A 21,933-nucleotide genomic window follows, 5' to 3' on the forward strand; every position below is an offset into this window, starting at 1 on the left:
ATCATGATAAAATTAAGCAGGGCTTCTAAAGTAGTTTTTCCTCCACATTTGACTCTCTTCCTCTCCAACCCTTCTCCTAAAAGTGGGTGTACTGGATTAAAACTGACTCTAAAATGACTGAAATTAAATTTGAATTAATTACATATAGTTAAGAAGCTTACTCCTTTTGCAAATTTTTTCTTCTTCTTCTGCTATGATAAAAACTGCCGTTCACCAGCAACTGAACAAATACAGATATAATCTCATAATGTAATTCATTTCTTTCTCTCCTAAAAGAATACTGCTAATAAAAAAAGTTTATTTTACTTGTTTTAAACACCTGTTCTATAGAACAGTTCTCCCATTGTATCTGTAAATAAATCTGACATCTTCTGCATTCTACGTCTAGCTTAAAAAAAAGTAAGGTCAATTGTTTACATGTCATAACTCTTTCCAGATTTTTTTTTTTAAAAAGCTGTATTTAGCTCCATGTATATTGCTAACATCAAGTTAGCTCCATTTTCCAAGTTTTGTAAACTTTGCCTGTTTCATATTAGGATGACAATGGAAAACATTAAACTTTTCTTTCAACAACAGTCACTTGTTAGATTTATTTTGGGCATGCATCAACCAATGGGGATTTTGGCTGCATTTATTGAAATACAACGAAGGAGATGCCTTTCGCATTAGCTAACAATCTACTTCCATTTTCCAAGATTTCATGTAGAATGAGTCCTATAATATTGTTTGGATATATCTAACAGAGAGCCAGTTGGTGCGGTGGTTAAGACACCAGGCTAAAAACCAGGAGACTGAGAGTTCTAGACCCATCTAAGGCACAAAGCTGCTGGGTGACCTTGGACAAATTGCTCATTTCCTCAGCCTGGAAAGCATGCAAGAGCAAACCACTTCTGAAATCTTTGCCAAGAAAACTGTAGGGACAAGTCCAGGCAGTCACCAAGAATCATCAATAATTCAAAGGCAGGCACACGTACAGACAATACTGCCTCATTATTTTCTCCTTAGATGTGTAAACGGTTATCTGCATAAACAGATAATGTCATCCTACTAGAAGATTACCTGTGTTTACAAATACATTTTCCTGCTATTATATTTCAATGTTTCTCTGGTTAGTTGCAATGGTGCATCTCAAAGGGATCCTTGCCAGGTGCATGGGGGGGGAGGCGAGGCAGGGCAGGAAGGAAAACAAATCAAGTTGACAGTCTTGACCAGCGGTTCTCAACCTATGGGTCGCGACCCCATTTGGGGTCAATCGACCATTTCACAGGGGTCGCCAAGCAAGGCTGTCCGCCATTTTTTCCCCCTTTTCCGGCAGGTGCCTTACCTCCCTTGGGCTGGGCCAGCTGGTGGTCGGCCTGCTCCGTCTCTGCCGCTTGCCAGCTACGCCTCGGCCGGCGCAGGGGGCGGAACCACGCATGTGCGGTGCTCCCAGGCAGGGAAAGTCCTCGACTTACGACCGGTTGGGTAGTCCTCGACTTACGACCGGTTTAGTCCTCGACTTACAACCGGTTTAGTCCTCGACTTACGACCGGTTTAGTCCTCGACTTATGACCGGTTGGGGGTCGCGGCATTAAAAAGGTTGAGAACCACTGGTCTTGACCTTACCCTTGAAGCCACATGCCTTTAAAATATGGATTAAAAAGCAGCCAGGTTTCAATTATACAGTCAAAGCTGTTGACAAAAAAAAAAATGAAAAAGAAAGAAAAGAAAGAAAACAATACAAAGAGTTAAAGGGGTCACAGTTGTTATGTTGATTCTTTTGGTCCTCTCCAGGGAGGATCTTATGCACTGCCCAGCATAGAGCTAATTAAACTGTCTCACATCAAGCTCAAATAGCATCCAAAAGGGAGGGAAACTTTGCAAGGGAAGAAAAATCAAAACATTATCCCCAAATAAAGAGGATAGTATAGTATATTCAGGGGTAGGCAACTTTGGCTCTTTTATGACTCATGGACTTCAATTCCCAGAATTCCTGATCCAGCCAGGAATTCTGGGAGTTGAAGTCCACGAGTCATAAAAGAGCCAAGGTTGCCTACCCCTGATATATTATACTATACAATTTAGTATTCTTCTAGGAACACTGGACCACATTCTTTTTCTGAATATTTCCATATCTTCTGGATTTGGGCGCTGAGCATTTTTTTCTTTTAGATTTGTGTTATTAGTATATAAACATTTCTATAGCTTGTATTTCTATATTGCCAAGTTTCTGGTGATCATGAAGAGTTCCTGATCAGTTGAAGACCAACCCTAGAAATCAACAGAAAAGGCTGATTCAGGATGTTCAGAAGGCACGAACTATTAATGTTCATGTCTTAAGAGAGATTGTTTAGAATCTTTAGTTTCTTGATTGTGAAATACCATGCTATATTCAATGGGGTTCAACATTGTTTCTTTGATGTCTTTGTTGTAGCATGTAGTTTAGAGTAATCAACAAAAAAACCTGAAATGTAATTTTCAACAATATTAAATGTAATGGAGAAGCTCTTTAGGAAAGTGTTTGGATTACTTTTCTTGCTAGTACTGTCTGCTCTCAAGGTGTGGCAGTTCCAGTGCTTTTTTTCTTAAAAAAAAAAAAAGTGGTGGAACTCACACACATCATACAACCCGCCTTGCCTACCCTACAAGGTTCCATCCAAAAATGGTGCCGGAACTCCGTTCTGGGTGTTCTATGAGAAAAAAAAAAGCCCTGGGCAGTTCTAATGTGAAGAATTAAAAAAAAATGCATCTCGTCTTTTAGGAAAGCAACAGAGGTTAGTGTGGCAGAATATCTGTGAACAGAAGATTCTAGGTTCAAATCCTGCCATTTCCAGTTTTAGAAGAAGGAGGTAGGCTGGGATCCTAATAAAGGTCTCTTACGTGGAGATAAAAATACTTGATTGCGAGGGCAGATAGATCCGTAACTATTCCACTTGGACCAGAAGCCAAGTTAAGACATTGTGCACACATACATAGGCCAGGCAGCTGCGATCAGCCTTCAAAACGGCCCTACAATTCCTCAAAAGGATGGTGCTATTTTAAAGCTTCGAAAAGTAATCCTTCACTCCCCTAATATATTTTGCAAAATACCTTTCTTTAATGCTTTGCATAGCCCTAAGGAACATGATGAGATTTTTTTTTTATCATGGCCCAGGAGTGTAATTGTGGAATTATTGAAAGCTTGTTGATATAAAGTAGCTTTTTCCTGACTGGCCAGCAATGTATATTTATATTCTAATCCTGCTTTTCACATAGCATTCACTTTCACCTAGTTCTCCATTAAGGGATACCGTAATAAATATGTGAAGGTTTATGGGTCAGCTAATATGTCCAAGCTCAGGAAATATCTATATACTTCATTTTATTTTGTAAGCAATAATTTTAGATTGCTAGATTGCTTTATTATAAGAGCCGTGGTTAGAATGCAGTATTGCAGGCTAATTCTGCTGACGGCCAGGAGTTCGATCCTGACTGGCTGAAAGTTGACTCAGCCTTCCATCCTTCCAAAGTCGGTAAAATGAGGACCCAGATTGCTGGGGAAAATATGTTGACTCTGTAAACTGCTTAGGGAGGACTGTAAAGCACTATGAAGCGGTATATAAGTCTAAGTGCTATTGCTATTGTTATATACCAGACATAATTACCTGAGTTTTTTCACTGATATATGTGGAATCAATAGGACCATTTATATGTTAGCCAGAATTAGTCTTGGGTCACTGATAAAGTAGTATTGTGGCAGTCCGAGGAATGAATTTCTTTCCTATCTGAAGATATAGAGATAGACAATGGTATGGAATAAAGTAAAGCAGCTCCATAAAACTCCACTCCATAAAAATGTGTAAGTTTTTTTTTCTTGGCAGAGAAAAATACCATTCCCCCACTCTTCAGATATTTCCCATAGTTTTTCCTGCTGATTGGAAAATGTATCTGGCCAAACCAGACATCAAGCAGGTCGTATTTCTTACATGAGCCTTCAGATTTCAGTTTCTAGAGCCCCAAATTGGAAAAACATAAATCAATTAAGATTGGAAAGATATATCCCACATTACATCGGCAACTTTCTTCCAAACCTTCTTTCCTCTGTAACCTCTGAGAAAATTCCCCCAAATATATTTCTGGAGCATCCCCATACAAGATTTAGACATTGCTCAGGAGAAAGAAGGAGAGTTTTTCATCCCAGGGGTTGCCAGCTAGCCAGCATGCAATGCAGACTGTACAAACACGCTTGCCTGGCTGCACTGAATACAATCTCATGTAGTCCAATATTTTGGTTTGAGCAATGATCGTAAGATATTCCTGGGAAATTTACAAGCAGAAATGTAAAATAGAGCTTCCTTATACACTTGTTCCTAGATTTGGCATTCAGTGATCAACTACCTCTAAATATGGTTTAGGAGGCTAACCTTTACAGTTGCATGTGATGAGGGTAATTAAGTGAGACAGTTTTGCTTAATGACCCCCTACCCTCTGCTTTCCCTAATGCAGTCATTAAATGAATGTCCTGGACTCCCAAGGCCTCCCCCAATTCCTGAAGCACCCCATCTCTGCTTCCTGCTCCTTGTGGTCCCCCTCCATCCTTGGTTTTCTTCCCATCCAGCTAATCAGCCACCCAAGGAAGCCACCTGCCCTGGTAGCATCTGCAATAGTAGCATGTTCTGCCCAAATTTAGGCTCCCTTAGGTGGCTGAGGGGCTGGATGGGAAATAGGCCAAGACCTCCAGGGATCCAATGGGATGGGGGGGATAAGTGGGGGGTGCTGCTGCAGCGGCCCTATGGTTAGTTGTAAACAACATAGGGATATTGCAGTGGCTGTAACTTTGAAACCAGATCATAAGTAGCTTTGAGGGGAGGGTGTTGTAACTTCAAACGGTTATTAAGTGACCGGTCACACATCAAGGGCTACCTATACTAAAGCGCCTAATATTATTATTACCTTTTAAAGTAATTCTGAATCATTCTTTTGTTTTTTGGCAAATGAAGGAAAGGCTCAGTTTGTTTTCTAAATGAACTCCATTACTACTGTAGCAATATTGAATGTACTTGTGCATCTTGATCTCCTCAGATATGTATGTACATTTCACTAAAAATTTGCTCTATCTGGCATTTGCTGTTTTTATTGCCAATTTTTACAAATCTGCTTTCTTGGGGTGGTGTTCTATTAACGTTTCTGTAGTTTTGCTAAACCGCAAAATGGAGGCAGGTAGAAAATAATCATTTGGCTTAATGTATAGTCCTCTGGTAATCAGTCCAATCAATTTGTCAAATTTTCAAGCAATCAGGTGTCAGCTGAAAAGCATATGTTCCTTCTTAAGTGTAAAAAATAACCATGATTGCCATCCTGACATTCATAGTTGCGTGAGAGTATTTACTTGACTTCATCAAGGTTAATTACAGGTAAACAAGCATAGGGCTGGTGATTCAGAGTGCTGCAATTGAGTCTGTTTATTCCAGACAATACAATGCATCAGAATTTCCAGGTCCCAGTGATCACAGACTAATGATTCAAGCCACCTTCACATATTGGAAATGCATATAAATGCGAGAATCGCACTGCCATAGCAGGCTGTGGATGTCTATGCTTGTTTCAGCTGCAGAAGGGAACCATTGTTTACACAAGTAGGCTCCTGTTCACCTGGAGAGATCCCTCCCAAGGTGTACTTCAAAAGCAAATTGATTAGGAAACAATCCACATTTACCCCCACATCACTCCTCCTCAATGTTTATTGCAATTGCTTGAAGTGTTGGGAAAAAGCTGAGAAAAGAAATGGTCTCACTTGCATGATACACTTTCCTTGAATCAAACCATAGAGTAGAAGGACTTGGACTTTCTACTTGCAGAAAGTCTAAGCTTCATCAGAGTGACTGATTGGAGGAAGGAGATATTTTCACAGATTCCTCCCACCTCAGTCCTCTGGGCCCACCTCTTCAGTAAGGCTGTTCCAGTGGGTTGGGTGACCCTATGGAATGTTATGAGAGGTGATGCTGAGGAGAAGTAGAAAATTGTTCCTCCTTTTTGGAGTGGAGTGTCCCCTGACCTGAACGTCACCCATGGAAAATTTGAATAACTCTGCATGCTCTTATGTTCTCAGACATCTTTGTTGGTCCTTGGGCACCATTATAATCACTATAAAATGTATGTTGATGTTAAGTATCCTTTGGATAAGAGCCTAGGGCCACCTTTTTGTTTCTTTCCCATAAAAGACAAATTTCTTTTTTATGTCATTAGCCTTTCAAACTTTTTGTAAGCACTAATTATTTCATTTGCTTTTACAAGCATGAAGCTAAGCAGTATGAGAGTTGAAAGGATATAATTCTGTGAGCAGCCTACTAGAAAACTGATGTTGTTCATATTCAGTCTAAATAATAAATCAAGCACAGAGCTGCATAACAATATCTTTAGATGCATGTTATTGAAAGCATCATTTGTGACTTGCATAGAACAAGTTTCTGGCACAAATACTTGACGAATTGTTCTCAAAACAAGAAAGATCTAATGTTACTTGTGTATAAAATGAATTCTGGATCATGCCCATTAACTAAAATGTGTGAAGAACCAATTTAGTGTTAAGATTAAACTGTTTATTACTTTCACTTTTACATTTTGATCAGCAGAAAGTGTTTCTTAAATAATTCAATTATTTAATTTATTTGTTCTTCTTTACCTTTGTGACCAGTCAGGTGCTAGGTAAAAGTGCTTTTTTTTTTACTAACAAAATAAACAGATTCTGCATCATGATTGTGTTGTTCTTATGCTGACAGATTGAGTGTGATAAATCAGAATCAGAAGATTTCAGTCAACCATGCTGGGAAAAATAACCCCTTGCCACAATTTCCCATATGGAAGTAAATTTCACTGAAATCAACAGAATTTCTAGTTGAAATGTTTATCCAAGTGCTGGGCAGAAATCCAAGTGCCAGGATTTGTTTGAACTCTGGTATGCAGGCATAGCCTAACCATAATGGAAAGAATGATGTACAGCTGTGGGGGAAATGCCAGGAAGAAAATCTGAGATGTAAAATGCTTTATTAGAAATCTTGCAAACACCCTACAATGATTTCTAAAAGATGAGACTTCCTTCTCAGTAAACATAGGTAGAATTTCAAAATAAACTCCCTAGAGCTCCCAGATTCTGTCTTTTAACCTCAGCAAACCTTACTAAACTGGCATGCATCTACTCAGGAATATTACAACAGCCTTTTGGGTCAAAGGCTAGCTGACCCAACCTCCTGTATCTTGCAGCTGCCAATCATACTCTATATGCAGATGCCAATGAGGGCAAGATCTATTATTGGTCCCACCATTACTGTCTTGTGATATTTATTTATTTATCATATTTGCATGCTGCCCAACTCCAGCAACTCAGTAGAGGTATGCTGGGTATAATTTAGAGGCATCAGGACTAGGAACCCTTGCAAATTCCTATCTAAGTTACTGGTTATCATTACATTTTATAATGTGCATTTCTTGGCTCTTTATTCATTGTTCATCATGTAAAATATCTCATTTTGATCAGTCTACCAATTATATTAATGAACCTTAGAGTAATCCAAAATGAAACATTTGAAACAGATCTTAAATAAGCATTTACTCTACTTTCATCCATTCTTTCTGATCCTTAATTCTTACACAGAGGCTACAGAAGGCCTTAGGAATATTGATTAATCTAATCAGCATCAGGCTGAGGGGTTGCAGATGGTATATTCACCTACTATTCTAAACTTGTGTCTATATTCTAGCAAAAAATAACCACTGTAAGTTTTGGGGTTGCTATGCCATTAGTTCTTAATCAAGCCATTTAAAATATATTTTAAAAAAGACTTAAAATTTGAGATTTGATCATTAGAGATTTGTGCTTCATGAATTAAATTGCATGCATTTCTGTCAAATCGTGCTCCAGCTTGGCATTGAGGAAAAGAGATAGATAATTCAATAAAGATACTAGGTAAAGTTAATCTCTGATTATTCTTCCCATTCACTTGATGTCCCAGGTCTTAGACGTGATTGAATCAATCTATTTTTTAAAAAGGGGGGATATGGGAATCTGTAAATGTCCAAGGAAGGACATTAAGATGGATCAGAGGATAACTTACACAAGTATATCAGAGGCAGAATTAACACTGCAGCATTGCAGCACCTGTTTGATCTTTGCTCCTCCATTTCTGCATGCCAGGGGGTTCTGTCAACATACAGTCCATGCATAGGGAATAATATTAGTCCATGTATTCTCCCACCTCTTTTTCATATTCACTACCACAGTTAAACTAAGATGGCGGGCCAGCCATAAAATTTCTATTTACCAGAAAGCAAAATGGTGAAGTGATACCCTGACTTCCATTCTGCCTTGCCCTCTTATGCTGTCTTCAGCTTTCCAAGAGGTTCTACCCCAAGCAAGGTACTAACTACAGTTTCAAATAATACCAGAATTTGTGATTCACTTTGGAAGAACTAGTTTTTCTGTCTTTTTTTAAACTGAAAGACTCTAGGAAATACAAATTGAAGCCAAACAGGAGAGTGTCTGGTAGGTGCCAAAAGAGACTCCACATTGCCTAGTCAGTACTTATCAGTTAAGTTCAATAAAATGAGAATGACTTCTTGCCTGTTTTCTGACAGCTACTGTGATTTGCTGATTTTTTTTGCTGTGTCTAAAATTTCTCATTTGCTAGCTATCACTTCCACTTATCTGTTGGCAGCTCAGAAGGATGAAAAATCCCATCATGTGTAAGTTACCTATAGAATGGTAAAGAGGCATCTATGTGTCATCTTCTAGTGATAATACCTCTACATGTCTCCTACTAAGTCAGTATGAACAAAATGTTTCCAGTTTCCTGCACTCAGCACTTATCTAATTGCCCCCAAATTGAAAACACTCTGTATTTTTGGCTCAGCAACTCAGTGAGTTCATTTTGAGAGTATGCACTGCTCTGTTTTGACTCTTAATATGGAACAAATGCATTAGTTTTACTTGTAAACATTGCCATAATAGCTAACATAGGTCTTACGCGGCAAACTCTGAAGACTCATATATATTAATCTGCTCATTTTGCTTCATACATTAAAAATTCCGCCATTAATAATACACACAATTCCAAGATTCAGTGGCAACTGACTTAAATTCATGGGCAAATTTGAGATAGTTTCCAGATATCCCAAAACTATAGATCCCTCTGTCCACACAATTCAGCTAATTTACAAGTCCTCCTACCTCACATATGGTAGATAAAATAATACTGATGTTTGCCAAAGAAAACATACTTACTTATTTAAGCTTCCATACCACTCAATTCCAAATAGCTCTGACTATAATAAGCAACAAAAACATTACAATGAAATTGTAATACTAAAAATAACTGCCCCTAACTGTTTCAGAACCCCTAATCTTCATTGTCCTATAAAGCTGTGGCTTCATGATTTTTTGGGAAACCAAGAAAACGTTGGACAAGCTTATCAGTGGACAAGCTATTCCACAAAAAGGCAGCACTGAGAAGGCTCAACTGTGGAGGGCATTACCTTGAGTGGGGAACTTTTAACATGTTTTATTTGCCACCTCATACCAGACAGACAAGTTCAACCAGAGAAGACTTCTTGAAGCTCTCTAAGCCAGGCACACTGGCTGAGGAATTCTGGGAGTTGAAGTCCACAAGTCATAAAAGGGCCAAGTTTGAAGACCCCTGCTCTAAGCCTTGAGCCTTCAGAGTTGACTACAGCACCTTCAACTGTACCCAGAATTCTGTTTAGCTACTCTTCTACGCAGAGAAGTATTTGATGAGGCAGCATATTTTTCTTCCAGCTTTTACCCAAACCACTTCCATTTTTCCTTCCAAAAGGACCCTAGGGATCAATGTGTGACTTTCCATGACTTGATGCAAAAGCTTTGGCTTTTGGCTAAGATCAAATCTAGTATCTATTCTTATCAGTTTCATGCTTCATAAGTCCTTTATTTGCCTGCTCCATCCTGCTGATATCAAAGTTGTTGCTACTTATTTCAATTATCTTGTTTTTGCAAAGCCCAGCAGCTGGTAGGTACTCTAGCTTCCAAGCAGACATAAGCAAATCTAAGAGTAATTGCAGTACCTTAAATGGAAACCCCCCGATTGGTATGGAACCTGTCAGCCGCCTTTGGCTGCTCCCCAGAAACTCCCTTTTAATGGGAAACTTCCAGACTCTGATTTTCCATCTTAGGGTTTTTGATCTTTAAACTAGATTGAACTGGGCAGGCCTTCAGATAGAGAAATGCAAGGCAGATGTGTGATTTCTCTGCATGAAATTGTCGAATTGATTTTGATCCAGTCACTTCCCTCGAGATCGATGGGGTGGTATTTGGGAAAAACCTGGGAAACAGAGTGAAGATATGTGCCTAGGGCAGGGGTAGGCAACCTTGGCTCTTTTATGACTGGCTGGCTCAGGAATTCTGGGAGTTGAAGTCCATGAGTCATAAAAGAGCCAGGGTTGCCTACTCCTGGCCTAGGGAATGGTCAGATAATAAATACTATAACCCACAGCTGCACAGTGGGAAGAACAAGAGGCTTACTAAGGACCCTCCTTATGTTCTCCGGATGTAAAAGTGAAGGCAGGAGAAATTTACTTTAAATTTGTAAGATTCTATTCATGTAGCCTTACAGTAAAGTAGAATTAATTTATCTGGTCATGTTTCCAGGAACAACATTCCTGTTGTTTCATTAATGAACAAGCTAAAATATGGTTTCTCAAAGACAAACATTGCTTTGTCACACTGTAAATGTTTAGTCACACCGTAAAGTTCCTTTAGTGGCATACATAAAAGTGTTGGCACTATATCAAATATTACTCATCAGGCAGGAAAGTATACTTCAGTTCTGATTTCCTTTTGTTTGATGCAAGGACAGCAAGTCTTCCCTGGAGAAAACTGTCATTAAATCTTCTGAGAACTTAGGAAATGCAATTTTAATATGCTACATAATTCTTCTGATGCTAAAAAACAAAAAACAAAAAAACCACCCTCCCCCTTCTTTATGTTTTGTGAAATGTCTTCCAGATGTTCAATAAGATATAATTTATTTATATAAATGCTGGCAAGCAATTCCCATCATTATTTAAAAAGAAAATTATATGCAGTACAACAACTTGGGTGATACGCACTGTGCCAGGAATAAAGCCATTCATCCTTTATTTCTCCGAAATTTCCAAGTTAGAGCACACAACGGCTCTGCTCCAGGCCCCAAACTGGAAATTATGACCCTGAGATAAATTAGTATAAATATACCAGACTCCATACTGGTTTGTGGACAATGTTTTTTTTTAATTTGCTTTGCTGATATTTATACTTCCCTCCATAGGTGACTTGTACCATCTAGGTTGGATGATGTGAAAATGACTAAACATGTGTCCTGACATTACAGTGCAGGATCTACCCCTCGTTTGTGTATGATATGGTGACACAAGTGTGAAAAGGATGGAATTTCACAAAGATAGTACACATTTTATTATCTGCTCCTCCACTCACCCTATCCATGTGCCTGGGCCAAGGGTAGGCAACCTTGGCTCTTTTATGACTCGTGGACTTCAACTCCCAGAATTCTGAGCCAGCATGGCTCAGCTTGGAAACCTCTCCCTTTCCCCTCAGCGTGGCTGGCTCAGGAATTCTAGGAGTTGAAGTCCACGAGTCATAAAAGAGCCAAGGTTGCTTACCCCTGGCCTGGGCTGTCTCTTTCCTTATACTGTGCAATAATCATGGTTGATAAATCAAGTCTGCAGGAAGAACCCATCACCAGTTAGGCTCCTGATTCCTTCTTTCAGTCCCTCTGGGAATCTACTAAATCAGTCTCAGTAGGAAATTTAGAGGGCCATCCAGATCTTGCTGATCTACAACTTCTAGAAGCCCACCAACATGGTTAACAGGAAGGGAAATTTGTAGTTAATGAGAAGAGATTTGTAGTTCGGTAACATGAAACAAGTTCTTCATCTCTCATGGTTCATCTTTACAACCTGAAGAATTTCTAGATTTCTGATCCCACAGCCATTTCTCACAGAATTTATCAGCCTCTGATTTAATCCTTCTTCCATTGGTGCATAATAAGGTAGCCATTAAATATCAAGTAGTTTCCTGTTATCTGAATACACTTTGAAGTTGCTACCCTCTTGAGGCGACAAATCTGGAAACAGGAAACCAAAACTTTGTTAGCTTAGTTTGTATCCAGTAAAGAACTGTAGATATATAATAGACAGGCCATTATGTGACACTGAATCAACATAAAGATGCACATTTTAACCTAGCAGGGGTTTCTTCCATTGTCAAATTAATCAAGATGGAAGATTCTCCTGGAAAAAAAGTACTCAATATGTTACTTCTGCCAAAAGTTTCAAAGATTTGTAGATCAGCACTTCCAGTTAAGTTCTTAACTAATTTAACAATATCCAGCCAGTTTGAAGCAAAGCTGTAAGTCATTACAACCAGATGTTGCTACAAAGTTGCTCTCTATCTAGTCAATACTGCCACCTCCTGGGCAGTAAGAGAATGACATAAAATATTATTGGATTCCTTCTTTTTCAATAACAGTAATTTTTATTTAACTTTTTTTTTAGTTGACAGAAATAAATACATTCTCTGAGTCTGAAGATCTGATTCCTCCAACTGTTTATTACTTCAACATTCCTAAAGCTTTTATATCTAGGCTCCACAAAAATCTAAGAGCACTAGAATTAGAGTTTTATATATCTACTGCTGTCATCCCAAAGATGCTTTTCCATGAGGCAACTGGACTTTTTTGTTTTTCCTTTGAAGATGTTTTGCTTCTCATCCAAGAAGCTTCTTCAGCTCTGACTAGATGGTGGGGAATGGAAAGATTTATGGTCCTTGCAGACAGCTGCTCATTTGCATTCTTTTAGCAAGTCCTTAATGCTACCTGGAGGCTTATCTATGTCTTCAGGGTCATCTGAGTAGTGCAAATGGGTGTGGAGCCTTCTTGGAACTGCTGAAAGGACTGTGTTGTAGACTGGAGATAGATGATGTCATATCCCTCCTCCTCTGTTGAGAGAGGGCTGTTCAATTTTGACATAGATGGCCTCTCTGAAACATCTTCAAAGAAAAACAAGAAAGTCCAGTTGCCTCATGAAAAAGCATCTTTGGGATAACTATGACCTGGATGACTGAGAATCTCCATAGACATTACTGCTGTCATTTGACACTTGTCTGGATTTTATATAGGCCAGTCCTGGTAAAATTATTTTCTTCCTTACCACCATGAAAAGAACTGGCAATGTTTGTATGATCACAGGACCTAACTTGTTTGGGAGAATGTTGTTTATTTCAGACCTATTTTTAAATAAGGATTTAGGAAGTATTCTTTATTTCCATGCCACTTTTAATTGAGGAAGGTGATCCTGTTTATATTACAATTCTACCTACTGAGTTCCAGTGACTTCTGTTATGGGAGCCAATGTAGTTTTGAGCTGCATCAACAGAGGGTCCTCCTCATGGCTTAGCTTTTCTTTTGTTTGTTTTTCATCTCTCCTATTATTATTATTTTTCCTCTCATTCCCTTTTACAAATAAAAAATGGAAGTTATGAAAGACTACTTTAGTCATTTTCTGATTGGGGTCAAGTGTTCAAGTTCAATATTCCCTCTGCCAGATAACTTGGACTATAGTAGAATTTAATCGTAAGTTTCTAAGTGCTCCCTTGCTAATCACAGAGAACATAATCAATCTGTTGTTCTTATTTTAAAGGTCATAAAATTGTTTGGAATAAGTTAAATATAAATCTTGGACCGTATGTATTAACTATAGTGACAATAAAGGGTAAATGTTGGATATAAGTATAATTAAATGTTAATCTAAGAAGTTATATTTTATACTACTTTCATTCTTCACTGAACATCTACATTTTAGTGTTAAGACATTTTATTACCTCAAGCTCAGCGTCTTTAACCACTGAGCCATCATGCCCCTTATTAGCATTTTTAACAATGTCAAAATGACTAAAATGATTTGTGTCAAGATGGTTGAGCTGAAGGCCTTTTGTCTTTCCTCAGGAGTCACACACAAGATTAGTGCACTATTTTTGTATAAAGGTATTAAAGGAATAGTGTTAAAATCTGTGCATATGCATGTAGGTCAGTATTCATAGCTTTGCCCAGGCAAGGCTATGAATTTGATTTTGATATTTAATCTTTCAAACATCTTTTTTGATATTTGATCTTCCCAGCTGTGTAATAGCTTTGTTATCTGATCATTTCCAGTAGCAAAGGTCAGGCAAAGCTTATGATGAGGCAGCCATTGCAATCCACCTCAGATAAAGTTTATTTATTTTGTGGATGTTTTTATGGTTTTCGTGCTTTTGCTTTATAATTTTAGAATTGTAAGCTGTCTAGCTGTCTACCTGTCTATCATCTATCATCTATCTACCTAATTCAGAGACCACCCATATAACTGATAGAACAACATTGAGAATACTGCAGCCAATTTTGGTCACTATATCACAAAAAAATATGTTGAGAGTTTGGAAAAAATTCAGAGAAGAGCAACTAAGATGATCAAAGGCCTGGAGACTAAATCATACGAAGAATGGCTGTGGGACTTGGGTTTGGCTAGTCTAAAGAAAGAAGAAATAGGGGAGACATGATAGCAGTATTCCAGTATCTGGGGGGGCTGCCACAAGGAAGAGGGGGTCACTTTGTGCACCAGAGCACCAGAGGGCAGGTGCTGATCAAAGAGAGAAGCAACCTGGAATTAAGGAGAAACTTCCTGGCAGTGAGGACAATCAACCAGTAGAACAGCTTGCCTCCAGGAATTGTGGGCACCCCATCACTGGAGATTTTTAAGAAGAGGCTAGACAATCGCCTGTCTGAGATTGTATAGGTTCTCCTGCCTGAGCAAGGGGCTGGACTAGAAGACCTCCAAGGTCCCTTCCAGTTCTATTCTATTCTATTCTATTCTATTCTATTCTATTCTATTCTATTCTATTCTATGGGTGGTGTGAATCTTGAATGATCTGGCCCTATTGAGCTAAATGGTATGTGTGCCACTCTCATAATGGCACACAGTAAGATGAGCAAGTCTAGCTCCAGAGAAACCTTCATCTTCTCTAGGAGTATAATTACTGCTAGGGAGCCCGGCTGGCTCTCATAGCAATGACTAATAAAATCTCCCTAGAATCAAGCTGAATTCTTGGTGACTTCATACATGCTCATGTAGTTTTCTTGGCAATGTGGTAAACATGATTTGCTTTTGCCCACTTCCAATCCCTTTTTATATTCCCCAGTGGATCCCACAGCTCTGGCAATCTCTGGTGGTCTATCTTCCAAGTACTAACCAGGCCCAGGCCTATTTCTTCTTCCAAGCCCAGGGTCAGCCAGGAGCTGCCACTAGCTTGAGCATTATAAACAACAATGCATTTAATTTTATTCTCAGGGACGGACAGGTTGAACACATGATAAATAGAGCATTTAGCAATGTCATAATTATAATTTGCTTGTGTTATATTAGGACTTGCTGTTATTTTTTTTACTTTGATCAATTTAGTGAACACCAAGTAGCTAATATTTCCCCTTTCTTACTTTTTTCCCCCCTCTCCTATCTATGTTTTTCCCAGTTGCGTTCGGAGAATGCAGTCACTTTGGCCAACTGTATGCTGACCGAGACGTGTGGAAACCAGAACCATGTAAAATTTGTGTGTGCGACTCAGGATCTGTTCTTTGTGATGACATTCTTTGTCTAGATAAAGAGTTATCATGTGCGAATCCAGAGATTCCATTTGGAGAATGTTGCCCTGTTTGTCCAAAAGAAACAGACTCACCTGTAAGTTCCACATTTGGATTTACTGGTATTTTCATACAGTTTCATATCAACATCGATTCTGCCTCAGCGCTTAGATGTAAAAAGGGTTCCATTCTCTTGATTTCATGAAATATACTCAACCTTAAGAGTCAAATCTTTGGGGTTTGGACAAGATCCTGCTGAAGCAGAGTGCTATTGTTTTTGAGCTTACCTTCCTCAAATATTTTGGTGCTATTTACAAAGGATTTGGTCACTGGTTTAAAGAATGAGATATTAATGTTGGAAAGGGCTAAATAATCTGAGCTATAGGAGAACAAAATCCCAGGGTACTTTCTTTTCCATAGGTCTACATTCTATTATCTGTCAGGGAACAAATATTGTCAATAGGAAGAGTTACAACAAAAAGAGTTGCTCCTCCCCTTTCTATTGTTCTCCCCCTCCCCGTCTCTTTTCCATCTTTTCTCTCCCCATCCCAACATCCTTATCTTTATCTCTGTCTCTCTTCCAGTTAAGCAGGTCGCCAAGGGCGGGACACATTGATTTTGCCAAAAATCTGAACTGCTGGGAGACTTTTCAAATTAGACCAACATCTGCATATAATCTGTTTAAAGGCTGCAGGTTACCCATCCCTGCTCTAAACCACTCCTCACAGTCCAGCAGACCATTTCATGGAGGCCCAGGAAGGTTCACATCCTTCCTTTTTGTATATAACAGAGACCTCTGTCCTTCCTGGAGTGATAGAAGAGAATTTTAAAGTGCCAAAACATCCTGCAGAATATTGTTTTTGCAATCTTTTCCAACCAGGGATCAAGTAAGGAAGTCTCACAGCAATCTCCCAAGAATTGCTCTTCCCACTTTCCCAATGGAAAGATGCTGCTAATGGTTAAGCATTTCAGATCTGGCCTGGACTTGTTATTTAGTTGAATGCCTGGCAAGGATTATGAGTATTTGCTTCCAGCCAAAAGACGTGCATCCAAAGAACACTAAACTGAGTCCCAAGAGAAGGCCCAGCTTGTCCGCAACTAATTTGCCAAGAGTGAAATTCAACTGGAACTCTCCCATAATGCCTGGATGGTTGGAAAGAAGTTCACACAGAGCACTTGGTTTCTGCTAGTTAAACATGTTCAAAATGTTTGAGTCAGACTTGAGTCAAGATGGAAACTTTTTGTAAAATGGAGTATCTCTGTCCATTTTAGGTTTACATGCATACTTTTAACCCCAAATGGAAATTATTTCTTAACTACTAGTCTCTTTCTTTTATATATCCAGATGTCCCACTGTTTCTTTCCTCACAAAAGTTTGAAAGTCCTGTGGTAACTTTATTCAACTAATAAAATAAAAGTCCTATGCCCAGGTTAACATAAATGGGAGTAGGTTTCATTGAATATATGCATCTTACTTCTCAATAATTATATAGAGAATTGAACTATAAAGAGCTCCCCAACCAAGTGTTTCTCTTTTTTAAAGTTTCATTGTAAAATAAAAATACAGGAAAAAAAGTTAGAAAACCAAGAAAAAAGAAAGTGAAAAAAGCAAAAGAGAGGGAGAAAAAAGTGATGACTTTTTCAGCACAGCAAAATAAAAAAAGCTCAAGCTTTTGTTTTATATTTCACAATATTTCAAGCCATTTCTGTAACAAAATCATCAGAACCTAAACTCAAAGTTTTATCCTTTTTTAGTTCTGAAGAAAATCATTTCCAAATACAAACAAAACTAGGTAATTTCTTCCCTTTAATTAAAACAATCAGTTTTGCCATTTCTACTAATTTCGTCATCTTTACCATCCACTTTTTCACTGTGGGAAGTAGTACGTCTTTTCATCTTTGTGCATATAAGATTGTCAACATATATAATAACAAAGTCCCTTTTTCTTTTCAAATGTCAATTTTATATTTATTTGAATGATCTTCTGAATTAAAGTAAAAATCTGGTCCCAGTATTTTTTTTTCTTTTTCTTTTGTTTTGTCAGAAGTCCACCAAATATGGTAAAAAAAATACTCCTTTTGTGGTTGCATTTCCAACTTATATTTAAAACATTTTTGACAATTTACAACCAGTGTTTCTCAACTTTGCCATTTTTAAGACTCCCAGAATGCCTCAGTTACTGCCCCAACTGTCCATTGTCCAAAGGAATGGATTTCAATTCCCAGAATCCTCAGCAGAGGGACTATAGAAATGGAAGGCTATCACATTTCATAGTATCCAGGTTGAGGGAAGTCCATATTCTTCAGAAAAGACATTGTAAATTAGATTTCACTTGTTAACTTCTATAAATTGACATAACACACTGTTGTTTGTCATTCTTTGCATATGTTCATGAATTTTTCACATAAAAGTGTCCTGAAAGAAGTGTAATGTTTTTATAAAAGTGCCGGTTCACTGTATAATCGATCTTTCATTTGAATGCAAATAATGGAAGGTCCACGTGTGAGGAAGGCTTTTACAAAGTTTTTTTAACAGGCCTGTGTCAGTGGATAGAGGAAAAGCTTCAAACTAGACATAAATGGCTGAGGTCATTTCTCTTCCCATCAGTGCCTATGAGAAAGCATCACACTAAGGCAATGGGAGAAAATAACATTTTAGCTGCCCAGCTGCTCATAAGGGAAACTTCTGGATATCTAGCATCTGATTAGAGAAACTGTGGGTAATACCAAATCTTTAACCAAAGCCCTGCCTGCTTGGTAAAGCTGACAACAGCTTCCTATATTCCAGGGGCCAAGTTAGTTCATGTATGCTATATTAGTAATTTCTGGATTAAGACAGCAAAGCCTGCCTTGACTTTTTAGCATGAACTCACTATGCATAGACTGTGGACATGTCTACAAAATTATGGATTTGGACAGTTTTCACATACATAAGACCACTTGTGTAATAGATCCATAGCAGGATTGGCAATTGCAATCTTGCTACATATGAAGGACTTCAATCTGAAGAGAGAAGAGAGCAGTACATGCAGTCTGGCCCTTAACCTCCTGGCTTCCCACTCACCCTAATCTCCAGATATTCAGCCAAGGATCTGGAATGAAGATTAATTCATGGTTGCTTGAACTTGAGTATAGCTTTTCACACAATCGGTGATCTTTATAAATCAGGGTCCTGGATCACATGGAAAGTTTTAACTTTTCCTCATGCAAATACACTCAAGTTCAAATCACCTTCAGACCTCCAGTCATGTGTTGTTGGGGAAAGAACAGATTGGGACTATGTGTATTGCCTTATGCTCTCTCCACTCTTTTTCTATAAATTATTCAGATCATGATAAGGAAATTAAAATAAAAGCTTAGACATTTTCAACTTGATTAAGTATGGGTAAATTCTCACTCCTCAGGATTCATCAGGTAACAACTACAGTATACCACAATCTGCTCTCCCAGAGGTTGTGTATGGGGGAATAGTTGTCTCTTGTTCTGTACACCAGATACCCAACCCAACTATTACAAGTTATTCCTGAACTTCTAGAAAATGACATTCCATACTCATGGATTATATTGGAGTTGAAACATATATTTCACCCAAAATGCTATCAATCCCAGTGGCCAAAGCAATGGAAATATTGAGCAGAAAGTGAGAAGGAAAAGGAAAGTCAGCACAAAATTGAAAAAGATGATAACCTTCAATACCAGTTCATTATATTCCTGGGATTAAATTTACATTCTTTATAAAATACAAATTTCTAAGGTAATGTAATATTAGTAGCTGGCAACAGCTATTGGGTTTGTAAGCCATACACAAAACCTATGGTCTTCCCTATGTGGGTGTATTCCAAATCTCATCATGCCCAGCCACCATGGCCAAATGATTGGCATGATGGGAGGAGTAGCCCATGAGGGGTCCTTGGTGCTCTCTGAGCTTGTTTGTTTTCTTACAAATGTTTCATTACCCAAACTAGGTAACAGCATGAGGAGTAGCCCAGTTCTGGAGGGTGAAATTTATCCCTGCTTACACTCAGTCATGTACCAATATATCCATATCATTTCACTCATTTGATTACATCTTTTGCTTTATTAGAAATTCTGGTTGATTGTTTCAATTTGCATTTATTTTATATTTAATGCTCAGTCTGACATTGTTTTGTTTTCCTTTCTAGCCTGATGGAACTCGAGTCCAGGGCCCCCAAGGCCCCAAGGGAGAACCCGTAAGTTCAATTAATGTGTTCATTTGCTTGAAAATTGAAATGTTTGAAAATATAATAAGGGTGGATAGCTCAATTTACTCTGTTTAGGCAAGATATATTTGTAACATTCCATTAAAACAACATGCATTCGGTTTTTTAGGATTTTTTTTTCATCCCAGAAAATGCATGTTTCAGTATGTGCTTCAATCCAATATGCTCATTTGTCTGGGCATTTGGGTCCCTGCTTGTATTTTAACAATACAAAAAGGTTAGGTTTTATTTGCCCAACTACCAGTTTGCTGTGAAGAATTTTTCCATATCATGCTATCTTTGTCACAGGGCATTTTCTTAGATGGTTTGATGTGAAATAAGGCGATTGGTATGGCCATAAAATGAACTGCAGTTGAAGTAGAAGGTCTGATAAAAGAATATACCAATTCCAAGGAAAGAAGTTAATGACATGCCTCTCTTTTCTATTCTATGCTACTAGAGGAATTGTAATTAAAAGGAAGCACTACTCTTGATCTTTCATTGCAGCCAGTACATCTCTGCTGCAAGATTGTAACCATCATGGTACAAGTTACCCAGATTTCTGTCTCCCCAGATAACATAAAGTTTGAATTACCACTACACTATAAGCTGATACCATTCACCATGAAATCATTTTTCCTATGATTCTTAAATTGACCTGGGTGGAGGATGCTTCCTTACAGTCCTGAAGAAGATGGCTTTTATAGGCCCCAGTTTATTGGTCCCATTGAGTTCATTAACTGAGCCAAGCACTGATTCTACTTCTTCACCAGACCCTCTTGAGAAAGAGCTAGATGTCATCAGCATTCAGTTGACATTTATTCTAAACTCTAAATGTTATGAGATCAAGGAAAGGTCTCCTAGCGCCACCTGATTGGTTGATCAGGTATGAGTAGAATGACTTCAAGGTTGTTCTGCAAAGAGTAAGGAAAATTACTCTTTACAGAGTAGATGGAAACAGAAAGGCTCCATTGTCCAGGCAGAGGAGCGCTTTTTAAGTCCAGAATGTCCAGATACTACACTTGATCTTAGCCAAAAGGCTGAGAAGTGAATGCCCAGGTAATATTAGGAAGTGGCTCAGGAATATATCTCCCTAATTTACTGACCTATAAGGAGGAGGAGGGCAAGATGCAGCACAATCATACTTGTAAGATGTATTATCAATTTTAATTAAAAAAGTTTTAGCCATCTTGAGGAATTGAATTCAGTCCACTTAATGCTGCTGTCCACACTAATCTGAACAACATCTTTGGAAGGACACTATAGTGTTTCTCAACCTGTAGTCCATGGACCTCTGGGGGATGTGATGCTGTCACAGGGAATCTGTGAAGACTTGAAGAAATGTTATGATTTAAATCTTGAGTTAAGTCTTGGGGGGTCCGTGGCCATGATCTGTGGCCACAAAAGTTATTTAAAGGGGGTCTATAGTGAAAAAAAGGTTGAGAATCACTGCCCTGTAGCATTGATATCAAAGTTGCTGAAACATTCAGGATAACTAACAGGATTGCACTCCTCCTTTATCATTCCCAATAAGATCATCCAAATGACCAAGGCAATTTCAGTGCCCAAACCAATCCTAAACCCAATTGAAATATATCCAGAAAATGAGTGGATCTAATTAGCCAGCACGTATGATCCAGTACGTACGACAGGGCAGCTGTAGCATCCTATTATTAAAATGATTGCATCAATCCACTGTCAAGGATCATAGCTTCCCAATTACCTATAATTAATATAATTATATTGCTGGGTGTGTTTGCACATATGCATATAAATAGGACTTCAGTATCACAAAGTTCCTTTTGTTTTAGTATTCCATGCATTGCCTAAATAAGAAACCATTTGAGTATTTGTGCATGATATTCATTTTTTCCCACTTTTGTCCTAAAATTATATTTAGGGCACACCTGGTACTCCTGGAAGAAATGGATCCCCTGGTACCCCTGGCCTGCCAGGAGACCCTGGTCAACCTGGCCCCCCTGGAGTCTGCCAAAATTGCCCAAGTTTTAGTGGAAATGTAAGTAACATTCTCTCCATCATTTTTTCTTTTGCTAGTGTGT

The 21,933-nt window shown here is 38.4% G+C and overlaps 1 protein-coding gene and 1 pseudogene across 1 annotated transcript in view; one reads left to right on the forward strand and one right to left on the reverse strand.

The window, feature by feature from the left end:
- Positions 1–21,933, forward strand: part of COL3A1 (collagen type III alpha 1 chain) — a 73,840-nt gene that overhangs the window by 6,696 nt on the left and 45,211 nt on the right. Inside the window, exons 2-4 of the mRNA XM_015817047.1 lie at positions 15,545–15,750; positions 19,817–19,864; positions 21,774–21,890. Of these exons, the coding sequence (XP_015672533.1) occupies positions 15,545–15,750; positions 19,817–19,864; positions 21,774–21,890 (371 nt within the window). The remainder of the gene's footprint in view (positions 1–15,544; positions 15,751–19,816; positions 19,865–21,773; positions 21,891–21,933) is intronic.
- Positions 20,780–20,925, reverse strand: LOC114922655 (annotated as a pseudogene).

Source organism: Protobothrops mucrosquamatus, unplaced genomic scaffold (genome assembly GCF_001527695.2).
Source record: "Protobothrops mucrosquamatus isolate PMUCROS unplaced genomic scaffold, P.Mucros_1.0 scaffold_125, whole genome shotgun sequence".
Taxonomy (NCBI): domain Eukaryota; kingdom Metazoa; phylum Chordata; class Lepidosauria; order Squamata; family Viperidae; genus Protobothrops; species Protobothrops mucrosquamatus.